At 39.0% G+C, this 18,852-nt stretch overlaps 1 protein-coding gene across 34 annotated transcripts in view; it reads left to right on the top strand.

Annotated features, from left to right (window-relative positions):
- EPB41 (erythrocyte membrane protein band 4.1) overlaps positions 1 to 18,852 on the top strand; it is a 274,098-nt gene that overhangs the window by 234,139 nt on the left and 21,107 nt on the right. For 17 of the 34 annotated variants that reach the window (XM_053398548.1, XM_053398547.1, XM_053398553.1 and 14 more), the window contains 2 exons: positions 3,070 to 3,249; positions 18,364 to 18,849. In XM_053398548.1, coding sequence (XP_053254523.1) covers positions 3,070 to 3,249; positions 18,364 to 18,849 — 666 coding nt within the window. Of the gene's footprint in view, positions 1 to 3,069; positions 3,250 to 4,815; positions 4,867 to 5,255; positions 8,807 to 18,363; positions 18,850 to 18,852 lie in introns of those variants that run through there. The other 17 variants (XM_053398564.1, XM_053398572.1, XM_053398571.1 and 14 more) reach the window with 8 other exon arrangements.

Below are 18,852 nucleotides of genomic sequence, written 5' to 3'. Positions count from 1 at the left end.
CCAGTCAAGAAGAGTTCTTCTGGCAAGAGGTGGTGAAAATTTCACCCATGACATATTACTCTGTCCTTTATCTGATAGTTTAATCTATTACCTCCTTCCAGTCGAGGTTTTATAACTTCATGCACATGTCTCTTTCCAGTACTGTTACCTTCCCGTAGCTATATAAGGCTCTGTATGATCCAGTGCCTACTACCAACTCCCATTCACATGCCTGGTCTGACTCTTAACTGTTTTGTTGCAGGTGTTCACTCGTCATCAAATAAAAAACAAAAAAACCCCTCTAATTATAACCTTGATTGTGGTTATTTTTTTCTTTTTGACTTTGTATATCGGACAAGCAAGTTCAGTTCCATCTGATTGTGTTTAGGAAAGAAGAGTGATCCACTGACACACCTGAGTGTTTGTCTTATCTTATCAGACCACAGGGATGATCACAACAACATTTAAAAGAAGCACACAAGACCTAATTAAACACCTTATGATCTGCTGTTCTCCAATTTTTCAATTTGTGCAGTTTGTCTTAGATTTAAATCACCATATGATCCTTTGAAGCAGTGGCACACTTGATAATGAAAAACTCCCTTTTTGCTCTTTCAGGTGGCATGACCTTGCAATGAAGCCCTGGCAGCCATGGTCCTTCTCAGAGTAGAACCATTGAAATCATAGGGCATGACTTAACTAATTAATTGTATAGGCTTTTGGGGAGGAGGTAGATCTTGGATTATACAAAACTGCCTCAGAAAATATAAAATCTGGCCATTTAAAATATTTTGGAATAAAAACAACCAAGTTTTGTGACACTTTAAAGATGAATATTTAATATATTAAAATTCAATTACCCTTTGCAGCAAAAACAACAGACTAAAATGCCCGCCTTTCTATAAATATTTCTGGAGTAAAAAACAGCTTTATGACTGGAGCTCTTAACATGTAAGAGCAGGGATGGGGAATCTGTTCCTCTTCAGAATTTGCCTGCTTTGTCAGTGATCTGGGAAGATTGGGGTTATATTCCTGCTGGAGAGTCAAATATTTACTGTAACTGTTAGATTCCATTAGTATTCCATTAGTAACGATGAGGCCCTGTTTATGTTAAGTGAAATGTCATGCTGTATTCAATGGGACTTACTCCCAGGAAAGCATGTATAGGATTGCAGCCCGAATCTTGTTGACATCTTCTTACTCAGTGGTTTAGCCTAATTATGTCCCAGATTGTTCAAGGGCCCACCCTGGTTGGTGTCCATTAAATTTTTCCAGTATTTTATGTTTAAGAATTCATAGAATCATAGTTTTGTAGAGTTGGAAGGGACCATAAGGGTCATCGAGTCCAACTCCCCTGCAATGAAGGAATATTTTCCCCAACATGGGACTCAAACCCATGACCCTGAGATTAAGAGTCTCATGCTTTACCAACTGAGTTATTCCAGGTCTTTGAAAAATCTGGGATCCTTTAAGTATTGGATACTAGATCATTGGCACAAATTGAATTTAATGGATATTGCTGTTAAGTAGAAATATGTCTATTTTTATGAGCCATTTTACATGGTATAGCCTTCCTTCTGGTTGGATCACTTCAGGGGTCTTATGACCCAGCCTTGGAAATTTTTCCTGAAACAAGAGGAGCTTGAGGAGTCCCAACAGTTCCCAAAGCAAAAATACAGTCTAAAGGACAACAACACAAAATACATATCTGGGAGTGTTTACTGCACTCCTGTTCCAAGTCTAACTTGGATCCATTACAGTGGTACCTTGGTTTACGAACTTAATCCGTTCCGGAAGTCTGTTCTTAAACCAAGGCGTGCTTCACCATAGCAGTGGGGGACTCAATTTACAAATGGAACACACTCTACAGGAAGCGAAACATGTTCCAAGGCAAAGTTCAGAAACCAAAACACCTACTTCTGGGTTTGCAGCGTTCTTAATCCAAGTTGTTCATAAACTAAGCTGTTCTTAAATCAAGGTACCACTGTTATTTGAATTAGTTTACTCCGAATAGAACTCAGTTGGATACAGCCCTAATGATTCAGATTTTTCTTGGGGCAGTCTGAATTCTCTTCTATATTAATAAGTGGCTTGGATGGCTGCTATGCTATCTGGAAAGTTCTCATATGTGATTACAACAGAGGGCAAATCTAGAAGCCATAATAGAAAGTGTTCAGAGTGCAAGCCAGAACACTCTCAAGTTCTTGAATTCTTTCAGCCCTTAACTTGCAAGGAGGAACTAGGCCAGTCATATGTCCTACACCAGGTTACAAGGGCTCAGTTCATCTTTCAGAGCAAAATGCTTCCTGCACATGGAAAATTGCCACATATACTGCCCCGTCTTTCCCTCCCCTTCTAAGTATGATAAATCAAATCAATCACACTACTGTGGAAAGTGCAAGGAGGAAGTAACATAATTTTCTGAATTTAGGTTTGCCAGTGACTTAATTGATTTTTGTATAACCTCTGGCACCCTTCCCAAATTATTTTTTCTTGCATTGCTTAAACCAATATATGCTAATGCTTTGCAAAAAAGGATATGCATAAGCTGCTTTTGTGAAGCTCAGTAGTACAGTATATCATAGAAACAGATACTAGAGCCAGCTTCTTACAGCGCAATCCAATATATGTCTACTCAGAAGTAAATCCCATTGATTTCAATGGGACTTACTCCCAGGTAAGTTGGTAACAGGATTGCAGCCTTAAAGATGCTAACATTATTTATCGTGCATTGGGGATTTATAGTTACTTTTATTTAAAAGTAATTCAACATTGCAGGGGTGTGGAGAGACAGTGTTCAATTAATAGTTCTGAGTTTATTTGTTAATCTAGGTAAGAAGATTTCAAACTGAAAACTACTCAAATGATTCACTGGGGGACACCTATAACTCATTATAAAATTATATCCTTCTATTTTTGGGGAAAGAAGAAAACGTGATATTCCCAATGTGTGTTTAGTTCAGATTGTGAGTAGAACTAATGGAGACTGAGCCGCCTAGTGCAGTGAATTTGATAGTGTGAAGGTGGTAAATGCATGTTTAATAAATTTTTCGCTGGTTTCTTTTTTGGCTTCTTTTTCTTAAATGATAGGATCTAGATAAACCTCAAGAGGGGATAAAGAAACACCATGCTAGCATTAGCGAACTGAAGAAGAACTTTATGGAATCTGTCCCTGAGCCACGGCCAAGTGAATGGGACAAGCGCCTCTCAACTCATTCTCCCTTCAGGACCCTTAACATCAATGGACAGATCCCCACAGGAGTAGAAGGAGTGAGTACTTTACATAGCATGGAACTGGTGATTTGCTTGGCTTTGCTCTTAACAAAACCAGCTTTTTGTTCTGCAGGGTGGGGAGGTGGGTGGAATAAACCAAAGGTAATGCAATAATATTTATATTTTTGTTATTGATTCCTGTTCTGTATATTGAGTGAGAATTGTTTTCACATCTTAGCTGATAGATTTTTGTCATAGCTTTCAAACCACTTTGCCTCAAGTAATTCTTTTTCAAATCTTGTGAGACTACTGCTGAAGTCAAGGGGTTGAAAAGTCATACTGTGACAACATAAGGTCTTTTTAGTTATAACACATTTAGTGAGTATATATGTATGTCTCAGTCATTTACTTTCATAAAAGGGTAACTGTTGGGCTCTCTGAATAATAATCAGCTAGTGGTTCTGTGTTACTTAGGAAAAAAGAAGTAGTTGAATTTGTTTTTGACATTACTACCAACCTTTGCAGTAAAACTGTAGTTTCAGTGGCTTGGATCCAAAGATGTTCTTCCATGTGCAGAAAGTGACTTTCACTTGCAAAAGGACTTGCTTTGTGCTTCACGCTATTATGTTACATGAGAAAAAGTCTTTCTAAATTCAGCAACGTTGTTCTTCTTGTACAAGAATGTATGCCGTTTCTTGCACAAACAGAAGCAGAATGAGAACCGCTATAGAACCTGCTCATTGTGGACCCCCATACAAGCATTGTGGAACAGCAACTATGTTCCATCAGCTCCTGGTTCTTTGGATCCAACCCAGTAACCTGAATGCAATGTTACGGAGCACTGGCTTAGATTAAATGTTTAGTTCAGTTTGAACAAATACTTGTTCTAATTTAATATTCAAGGCACCTGACATTTTAAATATTGAGTAAACTTAGAATGTCCAGAAATTACAGTTTGGTATTTGTTTAATGAGGAGATGAGAGGGTATTTTTCAGCTGATTACAATTACATTTACATTGAAAGATAAAAATATGAATGGATTGATCCTTGTTGATGATAGTGAAACAGCACACAAAACTTTAAATGTTTGGCTGGGAGTTCTGATTAAAGCAAAGTTTATGCAAGATGTTGTTGAAGTAGACGTTGCAAGTATTGCTTTTGTAAGAGCTGGATGTGTGTAAATTGAATTGTTGATACATTCCCTCCTACAACAGTGGTTATTGTGACTTGAGGGCAATGTTTGAGAATGCTTATTCATTTCCCAAGTTTGTCTTCCATGAACTGTGCAAATGATCATAGAATTGTAGAGTTGGAAGTAACTCCAAGGGCCATCGAGTAAAACCTCCTGCAATTCTAGAATATGCAGATGGCCCATATAGGGATCGAACATTAGACCGGTGGACTTTTCAAGAATTGTAATTAACTATTGTAATAAGAGTCACCTGCAGACAACTACATCTTGTCTGTAGATGTCTTATGTGGAAGGAAGGCTACCTTTTTATTGTTGCAGTAATCTTGGTAATCTGTACAGTGGGGCTGTGATATTATTATTATTATTATTACTATTATTATTATTCTACATCATAAAACAACTGAACTTTCCATACTTTGTGCATGTCCAGGTCAAGCAAGCCACATTTCAGTCCTATGAGAGACAGGTTGGTGGGCCAGAGGTAAAGCTGCTGTTTTGATATGTGCTTCTGAAGCAGACTTTTGCTGTTGTAATGGCACTGAGCAAAACCAAAACCCTCAACAGCAGCTGCTGAGTGGCATTTTCTTTTGGCTGCCTTTTTAAATAGTTTCATCTCTCACAGCCTCCTGTTCTAACACTTTTAAAAAGGATTTGCACTGCTGCAAGCTTTTGCAGCTTTCAGTTGCTTTTTTTCAGCGCATGGCTGATTGAAAAAGTTGCATGAATATGTTGCCATATATTTAGAGAGAGAGAGAGCAATTATGAAAGTTTAACTGTACCCTGTTCTTTTTATGTTGTCTTCCTCTCTTTTCCTGTTTTTCTTTAAACTCCCTTGCATTCTGTATCATTATCATTTTTTTTGCTGCCCAGCCCCCCAGCTACTTTCTCCCTGATACCCATCACTTAGGGGTGTGCAAAGACAATGTCCCCAAATATCAGGCTGAGCAAAGAAGATTGACTCAGCTGAGAGAGCTGAGAGCTAATTTTTTCCTTTCCTAGATAGCTGCTTTCATTTGCCATACATAGCAAAAATAAATGTATAGAATATGTTTTGAACAGACCAAAACAAAGAAATCCCCTGTTTTCTAGCTTACACTTAGTTTTCATATACAACTGCAATATAGCTTTGTATTGTGTTACATTCTTTACACACTGGTGACACAGATGAAATCAATGTGGAGTAACTCCATTCTTTGTAATTGTAACATTAAAAAAACAATATTCCAGCTTATTGGTTTTTCAAGTGACTGAACACTTTGCACTTTAACCACAATATAATTTTGAAGTGGAACTTTTGATACTATCTTCCATGGCAATATCTTTGACAGAATTCAATTATATTTGCACTACAATTTAAGTATCAAATAATTAATGCCATTCTGAAGATCAGTGTAGCATAGGAAGTTATGACCAACGTTTTGTACAACAGTGTTTCTCTTTGTAATTCAACAAGATTATTGTTTTGCAAATATTTCTACAGTTTAATGTTGAAAGATGTATTTTAGCACATGGGTGGAGTTAACATTAAATGGGTTTCTCCACTGAAAACTATTATCAACTTAGGAATAATTTACCCACTTAGAAAGCACTTCGTATTTGTCCCTATAGTCTGGTTCCAATGTACAGGATTAGTGGAGGAATGTATTGAATGCAGCAGCAGAGCACACTTTAGTTAACTTCTTGTCAATTTCTCTGACTTCTGTCCTTGCACATCCCCGAGTATCATTTTTGAGCACTTTCCACCTGTCATTTTGTTCATCTCTCTGTCTTTCTTGATCTTCTACCATGAAAGCAGACACTGGAACGTCCTCTGTTAGTGCAGGATGAAGATAATAATAAAAAGCAAGAGACAGCTACTGAGGGAACTTTGCCCGAACAAACAAATGAAGAAATCCAGGCAAAGATTTCTATTCAAATTCCTGAAGAGCAGAAATCGCTCAAAACATGCCGCCTATACTCTAGAGCTTTTCCTTCTCCACGCATTCCCTTTATGATGTCTTTTTTGGTGGTCCTTGCACTGACTGTGTGGTGGCTGGTTTTTCTGTGATTTTGGAAATGGAGGGCTTCTGTGAAATATCATCAAGACTATAAAGCTCTTCAACTCTTGGCTGAAGCTGCCATGCCTCTTTCCATATTAACCCTTCTGTCTCTAGTTCAATCTTCCAGGGAGTCTTTTGAAACTCTTCCTTTTTTAAAAAAAAAAAGTGCACATGCACACACACACATTTGCACCAACACTGTTCAGAATACAGTTTAGCATACTTGGAAGAGACACAGTGGATAATCCTGCAAGCTGCAATATGACAAATACGAAGGTTTTGGCAGTCCTTTTAAGCTCAAACTGTTAGGCTTTTAATCATGAATGTAGTCAGTTATGTGTTTTTGGTTTTGGTCTTTGAGTTCAGCAGGTTGTTGAAAGGAAAAGATATGATGATTTCCCTAAAAGATCTCCTCCATATCCTGCAAAACATTTGAGAATTTTTTTAAAAAACCAAGCAGCAATTAATTTCAAGAACCGTTTTATGTTCATTGTTAAGATGATTTTATTAAAAGTCCTATTCTAAGAGAGCAAGATAAGCCTATAACTGCCACCTGTAATTAAACAAAGCTCTTCAGGAAGAATGCGGAGGTGTGTGTCTGTGTAGTAAACTGCAGAGAATTGGATTAATTCATTTAATATAAATTGAAATGAATTTCACACCTCACTACTAAAGACTGCTGACACTTCAATCCTAAAGACGTTTGTTTTGGAATTGTGTTTTGAGTTATCAGTATGACTGCATGGAGTGAGTTAGGATGCCAGATGCTGCTTGGGTAGAAAATGAAGGGAACTTGCATCATTCTCTGCCTGAAATTGGAAGTGAGGGTGGCATATTCTTTCTCAATCTGCCTTGTGTATAAAACAATACACCAATGTGCACCTATGGTTATTTATCTTGCCTGTATGACTCTTCTGTAGATGAAAAGATTGTAACTTCTGGTTTCTGTTTGTGGTGCGTTTAAGGTGGTAGAAAACCAATCATTTATTAGAAGTGATGCTTAAAAACTGTAATCTTTGCTGTTTTCCAAGTCCAGTTCTTCCTATGTCTTTCTGTTGCTTTATCTCTTTTCTGTATCATACTTACTGAACTGTGTTTCACTTTCAATGTAACAGTTATCTGTATGGAAGTAACATGTTTATAAGTGTGTGCCATGTTTTGTGCATGTTGATGTTCATAGTGTTGATTTCAGTTAAGTTGATCTAACAGTGTAATAGGCATATGTTCAGATGGTAAAACTCTGTTTGTTTAAACCTTTGCATGTTGCTTGACTCTTAACAGCACCCAGATGTAAATGTCTGGCTAGCTATTTGATATCTACCTTCTTTATCTCATTTTTAAAGCATAAAAACATAAAAGGTTTTGGCTAATCACTTGCACTGACAGGTGAAGGGGTCTTTTATGCTGAGAATTTCATAAATCATTTGAGAGCTGAGTTATGATAGTCAGCTAGGCTGAGCTACTAGAAGGAAGGCTTATGGGACAGTTGGTTTCATAAATTGGGCAAGCTACTTATTAACAGATCAGATTCAATTTGCATTCCACTGATTACACATTGTGAATATTATTTTAGATAAATAGAATATGACTTTGGAAAATCATGTTTGTGTATGTGCATATGCACAGACAAATGTAAGGAAAGAAAACGCTGTGTGTGTTTGTGTGTATGTTTGTGACAATATTGAATTACAAATTCTCCTGTAATGTATTGTGTACTCTTAGCGATGTGGATAAACATCTGTTTCCTGAAACATTGCTGGGGGGAAAGATGTTTAGCCACTGACAGATGGCTTACCCATAATAATAATGTTCAGGAATTTTGCTTGAGCCATTCTGCTAGTTAATGTAGGTCATCTTGGAATGCTCTGTAGAAAGATAGAGAGCACTTTGGTCACTCATCAGCCATGCAATTTACCAATGCAAATACTTCAACACTTTCATTCACTGCAATCATCTCCTGCTGAGCCCTGACGATAACACATACTGCATTATTTTTATAGTTGAAAAATCTCTTGCTCCTTATAGTTTGTTGTAGAGTGTTTTCCTCCCCTCCTATTTATCTTGGAAAATGCAGCTTGTAAGGTAGAGAACATAAATGGAAGGCTCTCTCCCGTAGGAGCCAGTACTGTAAAACAGCTTCAGAATATCTGCCTTTGTAATCTCTATCAAATTCTGTACAGAAGAATGCAAAATATTGAGGAGGGGTAAGAAGGGTAGATGCAGGAATGAAACTGGGATTGATACTCTTGCCATGAAACCTGGGTGCCATGAGACCTTAGCTGCAGAATTTGTGAGCAGTAAGACTTGGAAGTAGGAGTAAATGTTGAAAAGAGACCATGAAATAAACTGGTGGGAGATTTTGGTTTCCTGATTTCTCCCCCATCAATGTAACTTGGTTTTTTTCTGATAGAGGAATTATCAATTGATATCAGCCAGTAGCTGACGAATCTGGATGGATTCCTGAGTGGCCTTGGGATGCAAAGATGACACTATGTGGGGTGTGCATTCGTGTTTGACACAATCATTCATAAACACATTCTCCCTACTATTATAACCTGTGTGGATGCCTTTAGTTCTGCTGCTCATGCAGAAATGTTAGAAGCTCTGGAACAGTTTTATCAGATGAATTTCAGTTGTTGAGGCCTGAGCATGTGGATAGGGCTATCAGAGGAGTGCATTCTACCACTGGTTTGCATGACTCTTGACCCTTCTTGCTTACAACATTTTCCAGGGAGGAGAGGTCTTAAAGATAGGATAGTTTCAACTGCTTTGGGAAAACTGTTCTGGATTTGGTTGCTCTTCTCCGTAAGTCAGGAATGGAAAACCCTTTTGGCTCCGTGAGCCAGATCTTTATCAGGATCAGCCTCATAGTAATAATAATAATAATAATAATAAATTTTATTTATATCCTGCCCTCCCCAGCCGAAGCTGGGCTCAGGGCGGCTAACAACAATCAAAATAATCCAACATTCTAAAAACATTCATTATAAAATTAATTAAAATCAAATTGATGGCAACCATTAAGCAAAATTCTGTGCAGATTGCCAGAGGAGGGGGTCAGGCTGCGCCCTGACCAAAGGCCTGGTGGAACAGCTCTGTCTTGCAGGCCCTGCGGAAAGATGTCAGGTCCCGCAGGGCCCTAGTCTCTTGTGACAGAGTGTTCCACCAGATTGGAGCCGCGACCGAGAAAGCCCTGGCTCTATTTGAGGCCAGCCTAACCTCTCTGTGGCCTGGGATCTTCAGGATGTTTTTATTTGCAGACCGTAAATTTCTCTGTGGGACATACCAGGAGAGGCGGTCCCGTAGGTACGAGGGTCCTAGGCCGTATAGGGCTTTAAAGGCTAAATTTGATTGATGATCCTGGTCTTGAGGGACCTGGATTCAGATTTTGTCTTCCTCAACTAGATCTCAGATTGCAGTCTACGTACTTTGCCTTATAGAATCACTAAGTAGGCCTGCATGACCCAGCTCCTTCATCTGTATAGCCAACCTTTGTTCACTTTTTTTATGTGACACTAGAGTAGAACCTTGGAAACTGGTTTATGCGTATATATTCTGCTTTCCCTTGCAAAACTACAGCTGAATCTTTCACTCACTAAATCTTGGAGAGTGCTAAGGGATTATTAAAAGATACATCATTTTAGTGGTTTCCATTGTGAAAGTTAGACCACTAAGCCAGTTTGACTCCCTTTGAATGTTCGTACTATATTGCATTAAACAGCATACTATAACTTTATACTACACTGCATTAAAAAATCAAACACCTAAGGAAGGCAAAAATAAATTCTGCAGAAAGTCAGAGAGAGGGAAAAGCTAATTTACATAGTTTGATCTGTATTTACATAATTGACCAGTGAGTAGCAGATGTATCTGCTTATGGTGAATACATACAAACAAGACATTTCCCATGTAAAAAGGGTGTGCTCAAGTTTGGCAAAATGTATTTCAGATTTTGCCTACATTTATAATTTTACATAAGTGCCATCTGGAGGTTTATCAGTTTATGGAAGCTATTCTTCTCATAATTTTCTGGGACCTTTTTCTGCCTGAGGTTTTGGAGAGCTGTTGACTCTAATCTAAGTAGGCAATGCTGCACTAAATAGATCACAGCAATTTGACTAATAAAAGGCAATGCCTTTTCTTAGGGTGACACTACGCTAGGTGATACTGGAGACTTGGCAGCAGCTGCCCCTCTTCTCTCTCCACCCCCCCTCCATAGCATATTGTATAATAAAATGTGTGATGATTATATTATTGAGCTCACTTTCCCTGCTCCTCTTCACTGGGCTGCCACTTGTGGGAACATGAAAACCTCATTGATATTTGCATTGCACATTTTATGTTACTATTGGGGAGAAGAGAATACAGTGGAGATGCTGTTTTCAGTGATATCCATGAGATTCCCATAACACCCAGGTGAATTATTATTTTGTCATGATTTTAATATGTCACAGCGTTGTCTGTGTTGTGATGAGCGTATAAATATTTCTCATTCCCAGTTTAGTGTTATGTAAATTCATTGCTGTTTAGCTTTTGCATGATTTTGTCAGGCAAGAGATTGCCATGCTGATTTCATTAGCCTCCTTTTTGGCTCTAAGAAACTACTATTGTAGAAGGCTTTGACACGAATTATGAAACGATATGAAATTTTAGAAGCAAATAACCTGCTAGAGGATATTTATTTATTCTTTTTCCTATGAGTCTTTACCCCATTTTGAAGTCATTTTCTTGCTTCATATATTGCAGAAAACTGAAAGTGATTCTTAATGTGAGCAATGTTTGGAAGTGACATTACTCATGTGGTGCCTATTGGATTTCTGGAGGCAGCACAGAACTCCCATTTAAATGGAGCACTTTTTAACTGAGACCTTAAATAACCTTCTGAAGCAACACTGGAACATAATTACTCCTTTGAACTTTACTCCTGAGTTCTTGTAATATATTTACAAATGCAAATTATGAAGTTATTATTGTAAATACCTATTCCTCTGCAAAGGAAGAAAGCAATGCATGAAATGAGCATTTTGTGATGTCATAAAGTGTAGATTCATAGAACATATAGTCTTTCATCGTGTGTGTGTGTGTGTGTGTGTGTGTGTATTACACAATTTTGTTCTGTTTTGGAGAGGATTGGTTATTTAAATAACTTTTGCTAATAACTTTTCTTCTAAATGGTTCAGCACCTTGAAAAGTAAAATTGTGATAGCTTTAGTGTTGTTGTTGTCTTTGAAAAGAGTAACTTTAATCCATGGCGCAAACTCCTATTTAAAATGCAGTTATGATTTTGCTTATTTTTAATTCAAATTGGAATTAGCTATTCCTTTGTTTTATTGACTGGTCACTTTTCAGAAACAAATCCATCTCTGGTGGTAGTCAGTTTGTTAACAATTTTAATATCTGCCTAATATATCCAGATATACAAATTGCAGTTAAAAATTAATGGTAGTTTTGCTTGAAAGTGTTACCCTTCTTCTTCTGTAAGAATGGACAATTGAACAGTTATGCTAAATTAGGGATTTCTATTTTCTGCTTCATAATACTTCTTGCTCAAGTACTTTTGACAGCCCTGTTGAGATTGGATGTTGGTCTATGGAATTCTAACTGGTGAGTGTGGTACATTATAAAGTTAACCCCTACTTAATTGCTAAATGCACACTTTTAAGCACTTTTTGATGTGTCGTCTTCTGCACAGACTTTCAATATAGGGGATAACCTAATACTATTGCTACACAGCATGAAATTCTTATTGGATCAGCTGTTTAGAATTTCTACATCATTTTTTATAGTAATTTTTTATATATATTCAGGATGCATCATCTTATGCCTGTGAGGATTTTATGACAGTAATGCATACTTGAGCAGCTGCAGTATTTTAGAAATTGTTACTGGGGAGATCTAAGATTTTGGCATAATTTAAATGCATGTAGTTGGGCAAGGCAGAAATTACAAGTGTAAGTAAATAACAAAGCAGGACCAATCCTTGCCGCTTTTGCACTAAGCAATATTAGTTTATCCCCTACTTGATTTTTATTTTATTTTATTCTGGTCCTACCTTTATGCATACTCTCTACCTGATCCAAAAGCCCACCAATAATGGCCTTCCCCATTTGCTGCAATGTCAACAATTGTATCACACACTGTGGTGACATGCACATGGGAATATCAGTCAATGAAGTGTATCAGAGCTCTGTTAGGCACAGTGAGCTTCTGGATCACCACATGTAATATAGCAATCAGTTGGCATTATTCAACTCCCCACGGGCTTTGGCTTACAAAGAAATTCAGGGAACACTGCATCTTGTGTCTTTTTTTGCCCCTGTGTAAATTATATATGTATATGTGGCTTTAGCAAAACTGCTGCAGTATCTTATGCCAGAAACAAATGGTCTGATTCCTTTGGAGGCTATCCATCTACTTGATGAAAGTTGTGCCTTGGCACCTAAAAAATCAGTCCATTTGGGTTTTGATTTAGTTTTTTTAATACCTTTTTTAAAGTGGGTATAGTAGGGAGAAGCTTGGTAAGATCAGATATTTCGGTTCATGCACCAGAATGAACGAGTTGCTGTCACAGATATGGCTAGCTGCTCATGTGTAGCTGATATTTGTGTGATCCCTTAGAACCTTGGGAGTTCTGGATTGAGGCTCTGGGCATAAGAAGGAAACCTCTTTCCCCGTGACTAATCTCTAACTCTCCTGAGCCAGTCTATTTTTCTTTTTTATATTGTAATTTTGTATTGTGAACCACCCTGAGATCTAAGGGTATAGGGCGGTATACAAATTTAATAAATAAATAAAATAAATAATGCTCTCTTATGTATACAAATGAATCCACCCTTGAGCAGCAGCGTGCTAATGCAAGGGGCTTCTTAGGCTTAAGATTTTGGGAATCCCAAGTGTAAAGAGTGTGTGTGTGTGTGTGTGTGTGTGTGTGTGTGTGTGTATAAAAGCATTCACCTTCTCAAAGAAGCTAATTTTGGCTGGTGGTGCAATCCGGTGGCAAGAAAAAGTTGTTCCCACCAACTGATCTTATCAATGCTTCTCCCACCCCCTCAGATTTGCATGTGGCTGACCATTTGCAGCTATTGTGTGTTGAAAACATGTTTGCTTTATAGATGCCTTTTGAGTATTTATATTTTGATCATTATTCCCAATCAAAATTGCAATTTTTTGCAGACTATTTCCTAACCTCCCAGACATTTAGCAAGTTATTCCTAATGCAGACAATTGTCTCTCCCATTGAGCAAAGTTTGTTCAAATTCACTAAGTCTGATTTCTGGCTCTTAAAAATATCAGGCGCTGGATTCAGGCATAGAGCTCTCAGCGGTTGGTTTGGCCCTGTGGAACGAACCCTGTGAAAAAGCTGCTGTGGAGCTGGAAGGGTAAAATTAGGGTTATACCATCTGTACACTTAGCACAGCACCCCGAGTGCTATGATAAAAGGCCATCCTTTGAGCACTGGCACATATTTGCTAAACTTTGTAGCAAGGAAGATGGAAGGGGTTTTTAGAGCCAAATGAATGGATCTGTTTCTGCCTTACATAGGATCCTGCTTTAACAACTGCAGTGTAAGCAAAGGGCTGTGTATCAAAATTTACAGCCCTGTGTAGGATCATGTTGAGTATTTGATTGATAAGATTTTTAGCATAAAATGGTCAGCTCCCAAAATACTTGCATTAAACAACTTCATGGTGGATGATTTTTCTGCTCAGTGACTGACATATAACTAGGTTATAACCCACCATTTTAAGGTACTAAAATTAGGTGCTATATATGTTACTTATTTTTAAATGGCATACTATTGTAAGATGTCTTGAGGGGTATAAAGCTGTTTATAAATATAGATAAGTAAATCCAGTTCCAGATGTAGAAATTTTGCCATGGGGGGAGTCTCCACTGCCACCCGCTTCTCCCTGATTGTGAATAATCCCTTTTGAGCTACTATAATTATTTATCATTCAGTGGTGTTTAAGTGAGGGAAGCCTAGGGAAAAGATAGCCTTAGTCATCTAGATTTTATTTAAAAGGGAGCAGGACATAAAAAGGGAGAATTCTTAAGGTGCAGATGGATATGAAATTTGAAATACAAGCAATGAGGAAATATGATAATGTTTGCAACTATGCCCAATCACCATTTCTTCATATCATTTATGGGTTGTAGGGAGGCAATATATGGAGTTCCTTGGGCCCAGGGACACACTTTTAAGCCACAAAGTACTTACACCTTCCCCCCTCCCTGGCCAAACAAATAAAACACACCAAAAAACTCAGGTAGCACTCCCTAAAATACACAACCAAGAAAAGGCCTATCCTACAGTTAACAAATAAAGGTCTTGGTGGGAGCTGAGCAGATGCCTGAATGTGGCTTGGTGCCCTTTCTCCTGTTTGTAACACACACTTACATATGCTGCAGAAAAACATCTTATTCAAACCAAGCTCACAGAAACGCCATTTCCCTTCCCACCGCAGTGGTACCTATTTATCTACTTGTACTGGCGTTCTTCTGAAGTACTAGGTTGGCAGGAGCTGGGGCAGAGCAACAGGAGCTCACCCTGTCATGGGGATTTGAACCGCTGACTTTATGATCAGCAAGCCCAAGAGGCTCAGTGGTTTAGACCACAGTGCCACCTGCATCCCAGTGAAGGAGAAGAAGGTGGTAGAAGGAAAGAAACAAGTTGAGAGAAAGAGAGAAAGGAAAGAAGGGAAGACGTAAAGAACAGGGCAGGAAGGCAACCAGAGGATGAATAGATGACAGGAAAGAGGTGAAGGGTGAAGGAAATTGTGATACATTACATTACCATATCCAGTTGTACCTTGGAAGTCAAACAGAATCCGTTCGACTTCCAAAACGTTTGGAAACCAAAGCGCAGCTTCTGATTGGCTGCAGGAAGCTTCCGTTTGACTTTTGAAAATCATTCAGAAACGGGAACACTCACTTCTGGGTTTTGATCGTTCAGGAGCCGATTTGTTTGGGAGCCAAGGCGTTAGGAATACAATGTATGGCTGTACAGGATGAAGAGAGTGCACTTTACCATCCATTCTTCTGACTGCTTTCCACCCTCTGCACCTCCCTAAAATAATTAGATCCACTTTAAAATAAATAATTAATTAAAATAATTAATCCACTTCACATTAGTAGTGAGGCCCTAGTCTTGCTAGGAGGGAAGATCCACCCACAGCTTTTTGCTCTTGCAGCTAAAGATGGTCATCGTTCAATAGGATTTCCAGGAAACAAGAAGCTAACAGTTTTGAATGAGAGTGGGAAGCAAGCTCAGCTTCCCTGTGCTGTGGCTGTTCATGCGCGTTATCAAATTACCCAACATGAAATCCAATGACCAGGCATTTCCTATTGCTTGATAGTGAGGAGTTCCCATACAAAAGCACAGTTCCTGCTGCCTACTGAGGGCTTGGCAGGGAGGAAGGTGGAGGGTATAATGCTGTTTGCTACCCCCCTAATCTGCTGCTCGGAACAGCTGCTCCCCTCCTCATTATTATTCCCCCATTTGATTTGGACCTGAGTAAATCTATGGAGTTCAGTATCCCTTTGTCTCATGTATATATAGGATTGCAATCTTAAGTACAGTTCTTTTGCTTGCATATAAATACAGAAAGAAAGAGGTGCTAAATGATATATAGTTGTCTGGTTAATTTTGAAACAAGTAAGGTTTTTTTTTAAGCTCACCCTTTTTTGTGCATGTACTTTGAGTGTGCATGTGCATTTGCAGATACCAGGGCAAAAATCTAAAAAACTTATTTTAAATGAAATAAGTGTTCCTTGGACTGTTTATCATTATTCAACTGCTTTATCCCATTACTAAATAAAGCAGAGTTTAAGAATAATTGATGTTTTGTATTCTGCTATATAAACATCCACTTGCTTATTTGATTGCCTGTACCAACCATCCTTTCCACTAAATGTGGAAAATTTACTTTCAAAAAATATCATCCTATTTAAAACTGTGGTCTGTGATTTACATATGCGGCTTATAGCTTTCTCTTTCCCCCTTTCCTGTTAAGATTTTCCTACTTACGATGCACGTTTTCTGGTATTGTGCATGTTTTAACTCTTGTCTTTTCTTCTGTTACTATTCCTTTCCTTCAAGTTCTAGCTAGAGGGCTCGCAGAGATGTACGAAGACCTAGTTGAGAACTTTCTAACAGGCGCACGATGGAAGACAGAATAGCACCAGCCTTGGTTAAATCCTCTGGCTTGGCACAGTCTTCCAAAGTATCTCAGGTGCTATGGACACACTTGCTTTCTTTTAGGGAGGTTGGATTTCTTTGTTTCACATCATCTTTTTTTGTTACTCATTTTATAGTAAAAGATCAAAAGAACTCATTGGTTGAGAACTGCAGCATTTCAGCGATCAGATATTATATTCAGACAAACAGCACTATTGCAAACGGTTAAATAATGTGCTCACATCTGGTGTGATACCGTCTTGAGGCTGCAGTGTGGTTTCTGAATGTGGCATATGTATGTTTGGGGCTCTCTTGGCATGAGATCTGCTGAGTCTTGACTCTTACCAAACAGTAATATTGTCTGCTTTAAAGTTATACTTGATGTTCTGCAATGCTGGAAGCATCAGCAACTGAGATGGCTCCTAGAGGTGCATATAAAAGTAGATATCCCAACTCATCAGAACTTTCGCCACATGGAGAAGGCATTGTATCCTCAAACTCTTTCTTGGGAAGCAATATAAGCTTTCTAAAGTCACATAGAACTTTCTTCTGCACGGATAATATATTTTTTCAATATACAGCAATAAATGTGGTTTCCCCTTCTCTTTATGGAAGTCTTTTTAAAGGAATCAATCATTCTCAGTAAGGTGAAAACAACCCTTTAATACTTAGTTTTTAAAAGAATCACTGCCTGCTTAGAAATGGATATAGTGCAGATGCAGAGAGGACTTGACATGTCACAAACGTCAGCCATTTCCTTGTGCCAACGAGGGCCAATCCATGTGTGGGACTATAAAAGACTTGTGTGCAGCCATAGGGTGAGGATAGGGGGTGCAGTGTTGGAAAGATAACCCATTTCTCCTGTGCCATTTTTCTTAGTTAATGCTCACCCCGAAACTGCCATTTGCTGAGGAGGGGGAAAAGATAGGTTCGGGATGGCTGTCTGTCTCATTTCCCTGCCACTGCTAATATCAGCTTTGTGGAGAGAATAATTTAAAACCAGGGGAACGGCACAGGGGAAGATGGTTTCCCTCTGCCCCCTTATTGTTGCTGCCCCAGTCCAGTTTGGGGGTAGTCTGAAATCCATTAGATCTCATCTGGTTTGGCCTGATACACATGGTGATCCCATCATATCTGTGTGTATTAGACAGCACAGGCAGTGATGTTTGAATCTCCCATCTCCAACGTATTATTGCCCTGCTGGCAGAGACAAGGGAAGGAAGAGCAGTTGAGAGGACAGTGACATCTTGTCCCCACCTTGTCAAAAAGCAGAGCAGGGTGTCCCACCCTGGCCCTGGAAGTTCTGCTGTCAGGATATGCAATGCTGTCAATTCCATTGTGTCAGGCCTACCTGCAACTTGGCCATTTTTCAAAACACTTGAAGTACAGTGGTACCTTGGTTTACGAACTTAATCCGTTCCGGAAGTCTGTTCTTAAACCGAAACTGTTCTTAAACCGAGGCGCGCTTTCCCTAATGAGGCCTCCCACTGCCGATGCCCTTCCACTGTTCGAATTCTGTTCTTAGACCAAGGTAAAGTTCTCAAACTGGGACACTACTTCCGGTTTTCGGGGGTTCATAAACTGAATATTTCATAAACAGGGCTGTTCTTAAACCGAGGTACCACTGTACTGATCTTCTGTTGTGTGGATTGCAATAGGTTGCATATAGGCCCTTTCAAATTGACATGTGCTAAAATGGTCTATGTTTCTAGTGTGCCCTGTTCCTAATTTCTGGCCTTTTTGTGTATTCATTTCATTTTAGAGTGCGAGTGACTCTCCCTTCAAAGAGGATCTGGATGCAATGGCAGAGGGGGGAAATATTACCTCTCACTTTGAATGGGAGGTCTCAAAGCACTCAGTGGCCCTTAGTGAGAGCCCAGTGTCAAGCCCACAGGAGTCTGCACATACTTGTGAATCTGACACTTCTTCCGCAAGCAGCAAGGAGCAGGAAAAGCAGGGTGCTGCTGCTGCTGTTGCTGCTGCCGCTCTCAGTGAGAGCAAGGAAGACCTAAGGTGTGGAGAGGGCTTTTACTCAGATGTGGAGAAAGAGGCTGAGGACTCAAAACAGGATGAGATGGAAGTCTATAGAATCCCTTCTTCACCTCCATTGCACCTCCACGAACAAGAGGAGGAAGCCTGTGATGTTGAAGGGGGAAAAGGGGCAAGTGAGCCACTTAGCAAGCTAAATGGAGAATGTCACAGCTCAAGTATTGATAATGAGTTTCCTGCCCTCATTCGCTGTTTCCAGGTA

The sequence above is a fragment of the Podarcis raffonei genome, chromosome 8, assembly GCF_027172205.1.
Source record: "Podarcis raffonei isolate rPodRaf1 chromosome 8, rPodRaf1.pri, whole genome shotgun sequence".
In the NCBI taxonomy this organism is placed as follows: Eukaryota; Metazoa; Chordata; class Lepidosauria; order Squamata; family Lacertidae; genus Podarcis; species Podarcis raffonei.
This window is presented reverse-complemented; position numbering and strand designations above follow the sequence as displayed.